The sequence below is a fragment of the Anas platyrhynchos genome, chromosome 1, assembly GCF_047663525.1.
Source record: "Anas platyrhynchos isolate ZD024472 breed Pekin duck chromosome 1, IASCAAS_PekinDuck_T2T, whole genome shotgun sequence".
In the NCBI taxonomy this organism is placed as follows: domain Eukaryota; kingdom Metazoa; phylum Chordata; class Aves; order Anseriformes; family Anatidae; genus Anas; species Anas platyrhynchos.
The window spans coordinates 179,273,280-179,281,268 of NC_092587.1; the positions used below are offsets into that span (position 1 = coordinate 179,273,280).

Consider the following 7,989-nt stretch of genomic DNA (forward strand, 5'->3'; position numbering starts at 1 on the left):
GGCTGTATTTTTACCTAGACATATTGCTTGTGCGCTTATTTATGTCAATTTAATACAGTTAAATCAACACTGAGCTTGCTGACTGCCAGCTCCAACACAAGTTTGGAGGCCAATTCAAATCTGAGTCCAGTGGTGCTTGCCACTGTACCGTTCCTAGGAGAGCAGCAGAGATGTGAAAAATAGATTGTCTGTGTGTGCCAAGCTTGTGAGGCTTGCACTGGGTTGTTTCTCTGAGCATTGAAAGAAAATGAATCTTTCTGCAGTCCATTGGGAACTAAAAAGGCCCTCTGTTCTGGTCTTTGACCTTCAGACTAATGCTGACTACTCTTTATCCTTTTGCAAAGAGAAGCAGCTGGTGACAGATAGATTCCTTCTTTCCCTAGCACCCCCCAGAATTGTTCGTATCTGGGACACACACTTGTTTTGAACTTAGAGGATTGCCCCCTAAGTGGAGGTAATAAATAGTGTAAAATCTGCATGTTTTCCCCTCTCTCTATTATGTACACATAGGTTTTGAACTGAGCATAAAGATAGAAACAGACCGAGGAGAGATAATTCCTTTTAATGCTAAATATGATTTACTTCTAAAATAACGAAGCACATTGATGAGAGAATCTGGGAAAGAAAAGATAGCTCTTGGACTCCGTACAGTATACTACTTTTTTTTTTTTTTTTTTAATAACTTTGGCAGTGTTTTTGTTTGTACAGTAACACAGACAGTCATACTGCAGTTGCATATCTCCATCCTGTCCGCAACCTTCTAGCTGATCCCAAGTAGTGTAATTGTGAAGTCCTGTAGACTGAGAAATATCATAAAGAAAGGTCAACGCAAAGTTTTCTTAATAGGTAAACCAGCTAGAGATTTAAAACATAACATTTTTAAAATGTAAGAAAGAAAAGAGGTCAGCTCTATAAAACGTGGCTCATAAAATGTGTTTTAGGTGTAAAAGTCTGGGAAGTTGTCCCAGTGGCCTCAAAGTGCTTTGCAAATGTTGGTCACCTTCTTCATTCTTAGCTCTTCCATCTCTTTTCCCTTTATTTCACTGCACATAGAGACTTTGATAATAAATCAGTGTGAATTATTCATCATCTGTAATGCAAGGCTGTAATTCAGCCTGCTGACAGCATAATCATGAGATTGAGTCGGAGGGTACAGTATGCATCTGTTATATTGCATGCATTATTCCTCTTAATGTACACTCAGGGATTATCCCAAAGTAAACGTTTGAGTTGGGATATCTCATTCTGCAGAAGGCAAAGATGTTTCACCTCCTTGTCTTTGTAATTGATTCTCTGTCTTTGTCTGAGGTTAAGCAATTTATGACAAGTATTTTTCTGATTGAATAATCTCAAATTTGTTTTGTAAGGTTTTTCCCCTACAATTTAAAGCCTGCATAAAATTATCTTTCCTGCTGTATACTAAAAAAGCGATTCAGCTTCTTGTTTGACTTCTGTATTTAGAAATTTGTAGCTTATACTTCCCTCCTACAAAAATGCTTTTTAACTTGTTCTACCTCGCATTTCATTTACAGGCAAACAGCAAGATGACTGCAGCTCAGAAGGCTCTGGCCAAAGTTGATAAGAGTGGAATGAAATCCATTTCTTCTTTCTTTAGCTCCAAACCTAAAGCATCAAAATAAAGACTCGCTCTTGGAAAAGTTTTATACGGTGTTTATTTTTACATTAAGCTAAAAACGTCTCTTGGAGTTTTTTTGTTACGTATATATGCAGGGCATGTTCATGTTCACGGTGTAGTGCGATGAAGAAATCTGCAAGCTAGTGTGGGACAGAGTTGTTGTCTCAGTGGGGCAAGGTAGTACCATGGAGAAATTCCAGCCTGGAATTAGCACGTAGCATACAGCACAGCTGTATGTACTGCCTTGCCTTCTAGAGCAAGCTCAGTCAAGAACACGGCAGAGTTTTCTCCATTGCACTCCATTGTGGGCTGGAAACATGCCCTCTCCTGTGATAAGTTTTAAAGGAGAGGTTTTTTGTTCATTAGGAGCATTATTTTTTGAGACTCTCTGGAGGTTTTTACTCAATATGACACCAGAATAGGATGGCATCATCAGATTTTTATGTTGACCCAAATCTTAAGTGCTGAGATAAGCGCTGCAATTTATTGAGGCAAAGATATTGTGTCTATATTCAGATTTTGATTGTTTTGAAGATGCTAGAAACAAATTGCAATAAATGTCAACATCCATGTGATGCAATAAAGTACTTTATGTAACAAACTTGTGCTTGTGGTGTTTGCTGTATGTTTCAAGAATTGGGTTAGGCTTCAGGATATTTCTTGTGGGCTTTTGGTATTTTCCTGTGTATAAATATTAATCCTTGAAGAATTACAACAGCATTTCAGGCTTAAATGATAAATCTCTTAACACATAGCAATATAGAATTATTTTCTGTTCAGTTCCAAGGTCAGTATGTCCTTACCAAAATAATTAGTGAAAGATTTATTTAAAGACAAAAGTGGGGGGGTTAAAAAAAAGTCCACGTGGAGCTGGATGTTTAATTCAAAAGCTTAACTCGGAGTGTCTTAGGTAAGGCTTAGCATTATGAAGACACGCACAAAGTTTGTCTATTGCTTAAAACATACAACTCACTCTTGGGTGTGTTCTTTCCCTATTAGAGAGTATTCCCATATATCCAGAGGTAAACAGCTATCTGCTGTATTGCAGTTTCCCTGATCACAGAATTGAGTTACTGGGATCAATTGTGTAGACCCAGCCAGTCCTGCACAATACTAACGTCTGATTTCCTCCAGGAGTTCTTGCACCAAGCCATTACTCTGGTTGAGCTACAATGTTTTAGAAAGGGAATCTTAAAATACATCATTCTTTGCTACTTAAGCTCAGTGGAGAACCCCCCTTGTATCCCTTGATACTGGGGACTTTCAGTGAAACTGGGAGTTGACTCATTTTTGGTAACTAGGCCATTGTTCCACTTCAAGCTGACTTGCTTTTTGTTTGAATCCTTTGAAGTGCTGTGGTCTCTGTTAGGTTAAAGAGCTCCGTGGCATTTTTTCCAAACAGAAATGAATGAAAAACCGTGCTGTGTCTTGTACGTTTTTTTGCAATCGCAGTTTTGGGGGGTCTGTATGCCTTTCAAAGCAGTGTTTTTTCAAAGTCATATTTGTAAATGGAGAAGTCGGTATGGTTAGAATTCCAGATAAAGGAAAATACATGGAAATCTATGGAATTATCTCTGATTACAGAAGTACTTATTTCACAAATGTGGGTGCCTTCCCAATGAAACTGGACTGAGATGAGAACAAATACAGAGTCAATGCTTCCGGTTTTAAAAACATTTGTTGAAGTGGTTTATCCAGACCCAAAATTATGTTCCTTGGGAGAAATGCTTTTCAGACATTTTGCAGAATGAATAGTGTCTTCCTTATCTTTGGAAGTCAGTCCATAGTATTAGGGTTTGAATATGTGATTCAGATGCAGACACTTTGTTGATTTTTCAGTGAGAATCATTCTCCCAAGTCATTTGGTGCATTAATAAAATTCCATTAGTGATTGTAAACTTTCTAAAACAATATAAGAGGTAGAGAATGGTAGGGGACGGAAAAAAAATGGGAATTGCTATGTAGGGCCATGGAGAAATTCCTGCTACACCACACTGCCTTGCAGTTCAGCTCTCTTGAGCAGAATTTCAGCAGTCCTGTCAATCGAGTTTCCTGTTCTGATATTAATTCTGAGACAAGATTAAAAAGTAATAGAAGGCATCATGACAATTTTGATGTGCGCTGCCTTTGGGATTGCCGTCTTGCTTTTTTTCCTACCTTACTTGTCTGGGCTATAAGTGAAGACCCAGTGCTGTAGTAGCACTTACTGGCTTATCCAATAGGTTCTTGCTTTATCTAATAGGTTCTTCCTATGAGTTGGGAAGAATTAGCATCTGGTGAGCCCAGACAGAGGAACTGCAGTTGTAAACTAGAAGGGTTAGATTTTGAAAAGCACTCAAACTAACCCAGGAATTTCTTTGACAATCAAATATGCCCTCCAAGTTCATATCAGTAGAAGAATCCTTTTGAAAAACACCAAAGTGCAGGATAATGTAATGTAATAAAATGAAAAAAAAAAGAGCAAACAGGCACTTACTGTCATGTTAATGGAGTTTTGTGCAATAAGCAATGTCTTAGGGAGTGTTGTGGTAAATGAGGAATTGTGTATCTATTAACAGAAGGACAATTCCAAGCACTGGAAGGTGTTGGGAAAGCAAGCAAGCAAGCATGGGATGGACGTTTCAGTGGAAATCCAAGAGTGGGAGAGAGTTACAGTAGAAAGAGGAGCTGTGAGGTGGGACAGATGCATGTTTGTATCTCTTATTCTGAATGTTTTAATGTGCTACTTTCAGGTTTGGGGGTTTTAATAGTACAAAGGTTTTGTGAAATAAATTTTGGAATTTCATCTTTTCATTGACTGAACGGTTTGAGAACATTTCTTCAAAGAAAACAAACAAGCAAACAAACAAAACCCCTATTTGGCCAGAATTTAGGGCAGAAGGACAATCCTGATACAGATGGGAGACTTTGTCATGGCTTCTGATTTGGGGTACCAATTTTTTTTTCTTTCTCTAGCCATGACTTTCACATCCGTCACTGTGCATAAGGACTAGTCAGAGTTCTTCCTCTGTGCATGGATGCGTTGTGCTGTAGCATGTCACATCTCAGCCTCGGCTGTCAGCTACGCCGTAACTTACAACACCAGTAATTTTATTAGCAACTGTGTCTTTGGTTGAGCAGAAATTTGTGCATGACAAAAGAGCACGAGTCGTTTCCAAGAGCCATTACAGCTTTCACGTGACAACAAAAACTCTTTTTTCCCTTTAGGAAAGAATGAAATACATTTAGTAACTTTGAAACTTCCTTAACATGTAGCTGTAAGACGTTATGAAGAACATGTGGTGCCAAATACATAAAACAATATTTCCTACCACAACGAGGATTTAAATATAGTTACTATGACTAGCCAGCGGTAGCGCTAGGTCATTATGAAGTGCTGCTTTGCTATTTCTTGCTTGGTTAGCTTAGCATGAGACAATATGCCAGCGCCGTTACAGAAATATGGTCTTACTTTATTTCTTTTTCAGGATTAGCATGCTGTCTTTACATGCTCATGTAAATAACTGATGAGTTGTGATGCATTTATAGTTGTTGTTTTCGGATTAAGCAGCTCTTAGAGTCCAACTCTTTTAAGACTTCACGTTGCAAACGGATTGACATCATTGAGCATGGAAAACTTCATACGGAAATACCAGCACTGACTTGAGGATATGTCAGGGTTGGACTTGCACATCATTTTCAGTCTTACATAGTAAAATTAGTTCTATTTGTAGAAGTGACAATTGGTGATACGATTTTTTTTTTTTAATTGGAAAAGGTGGCACAGTTGGCAGAATTTGCCTTCCGATCAGAAATTTAGAAGCGTTCAGTGATGCTTGCTTTCTCGTGTTCAGTTGCATCTGACTTTATGGTTTGTAGAGGGAAACTAAAAGCATGGGTGCTTATTTGAATAGATTAATGCTTACGCCTAGGGTTTTCTTTTCTTTTTAGATGCCTGCACAAAGACATCCAAAGAAGAAGTGAAAGGAGCATAAGGAGACTCGCTAATATTATTTTAACTTGCCATAATCTCGAAGCAGCTTTTAAAGGCTTTTTTTACGCACTTTCTGAAAATAAATGCTTGAAGTTAGACATGCCCTGTTCCAAGAAAAAGCAAATCTCAGCAGATTAACATTGTTAAATATGCGGTGTGTTAAACATACAGTGCTTCAAATTTTATAGCTTATACACTATTGGTCTATCGGGCCCTTCCAGGAAAGCACTTACGAGCATGCCTAATGTTAAGCACATGAGCAGTGTTCTTAAAGTCAGCAGTGTTGTTCGTGTGGGTAAGTGCTTTGCTGGACCAGCGCCTAAAGTCCTGTTAGGTGCTGAGCATCCTGATCCATATCCAGCAAAGCACTTACGTCCATGCTTATCTTGAAGTGGAAGAGCCGGTCTAGCTAATATTTGTGCATTAGTGTTTGCCATAAAAACCTCTCTTGGCACAGTGACTCACATGCTTAAAATTAAGCACCTGCCTAAGTATTTTGCAAGGTCAGACCAACAGCATCCTTGAGCAAATCTTAAATAATTACTTGATTTTGTATTAATTTCCCTTTTTGTAGTCTTTGTTCTGTTTTTTAACAGAGCATATGATTTTATTGGCTATAATTTCAAGCTTTAGAAGCTGCGTAGCAAAATGTTTCATACAATTTTCTCCTTTCTTTTTCAAATTCTATCCAAATACTTTTTTGGACTAAAAGTCCATTTGTTCAGACTTAGAATCATCTAAAATGAAAAAAAAAAAAAAAAGTTAACTTTTTCTTAGGATATATCCTTTTTTTTTTTTTTTGTAAGAACCATTTCACCGAGTTTGATTTGACTGGGTTTGACCAACCCTGACCTATTATCCAGAAGATGTCACCTAGCTCTGGCTTGTGAGTAGTCTGACTCTTGAAGTAAAGTAAACTTCAATAAAAATGTCAAAGTTCACATAAAACACGGAGGAAATGGATGCTAATGAGATTCTTAACTGGTCTGTCAGCTTCACAGACTGATGTTTTTAACTTAAATAACGGTTTAGCAAACTACCAAACTTTAGCATGGAACTTTTTGTTACAGAATTTTTAAAGTGGTAATTCACAGGATTTTGAACATAATAAATGTGTACTTTTGTAAATTTTAACTATGAAGATGATTCACAGATACCTCAAATGGACAAAATGTTCTGTAAAATTTAAATGAAGCATTCCAGGTGAGAAATTAAAAGATGCTTTGCTTCCATACATTGTGCCTAACTTCAAGTCAAACAAGAACTTCCAGAAGTGTTTATTAGGACATTCCTGAAAATGAAATTCCAAGAGGAAGAGGCAATGGCATGTTCAACTTTCTTTTCAATTTAAATCAACTCTGTTTTGGAATATGAAAGATCCAAACGGTTAACCATTTAGAAATCGTGTATGATAGGAGATGGAATCCAAATACTTATTTTATAAATTTGCACTGAATTCTTTGCTTCCTTTTCACTTGTCTAGTTAAGCAAAGTGCACTGTGCCTTTTCAAGGAAAGAATGTTTATTTTAACATAATTTTCTAAGCAGTACTGCAAGAATATTATATGGGTTCAAGATGAGATTTCTATTTTTCTAGCTTCTTATATTCAAAAAATACTTGGTGTATAAATAAGATTGTATATTTCAGTAAAGAGTTGTTAATTTTTTATTTCAGATTTTATTTTTACTTCATGTGCAAGAAAAAAATAAATACCTTTGGAATAATTTGTTGATCGTTTCTTCATTAATCTCAGAGAGAAATACAAAGAGAAATGCAGTGCCATCAGCCTACTAATTTCACTAGCCTCTGCAAGCTAGTCAGTAATTTTGAGTTGAAGGAAAAAAATGACTCCTGAGATAGACACGAATTTAAAGGTTCATTAAGAGAGATTCAGTGATGCTAATTGTTGAGGAGCCTACTGTACAGGTGCTCTAGTGAAAACCTATTGGTGTGTGCATACAGTTGCTGGCCCACGTACTTTGGCCATTTTGCTTTTAATGACTGTGGTGTAAAGCCTCTGAGATAAGGAGGGGATAAGGAGAGAAGAGGTGAAGAGAATGATGTGATATTCATGTCATTTTTAACATATTTCACATTCTGTGCCATCACACACGTAGTACATAGGTGTTCTGTCGCTGATCTACACGGATAGCCTTTACTTTTTGGGGGGGTTGGAAGGTGGGGAGGTTGGGTGGGTTGGTTTGGTGGTGTTTTTACTTTGTAGAAGGCAGTTAATCAGACACAAAGAAAAAGCCATCCCTTTGCCAAAACATTGTTCTGGTATCACCATGATGCTGTGCTCTGACACGAGGCTGCAGGGCTGGTAGGAGTCTTATTGCCATTCCATTTGTGAAATCCAGAGAACAAGGGGAAAGCAAA

At 37.5% G+C, this 7,989-nt stretch overlaps 1 protein-coding gene across 3 annotated transcripts in view; it reads left to right on the top strand.

Annotated features, from left to right (window-relative positions):
* The window catches only part of RNASEH2B (ribonuclease H2 subunit B), a 43,698-nt gene extending 36,364 nt beyond the window's left edge, over positions 1-7,334 (top strand). Inside the window, exons 10-11 of one of the 3 annotated variants that reach the window (XM_027471241.3) lie at positions 4,195-4,310; positions 5,567-7,334. In XM_027471241.3, coding sequence (XP_027327042.2) covers positions 4,195-4,310; positions 5,567-5,747 — 297 coding nt within the window. In that variant the 3' untranslated portion in view covers positions 5,748-7,334. Of the gene's footprint in view, positions 1-1,532; positions 2,238-4,194; positions 4,311-5,566 lie in introns of those variants that run through there. The other 2 variants (XM_027471271.3, XM_027471257.3) reach the window with 2 other exon arrangements.
* The last annotated feature ends 655 nt before the right edge of the window (positions 7,335-7,989 follow it).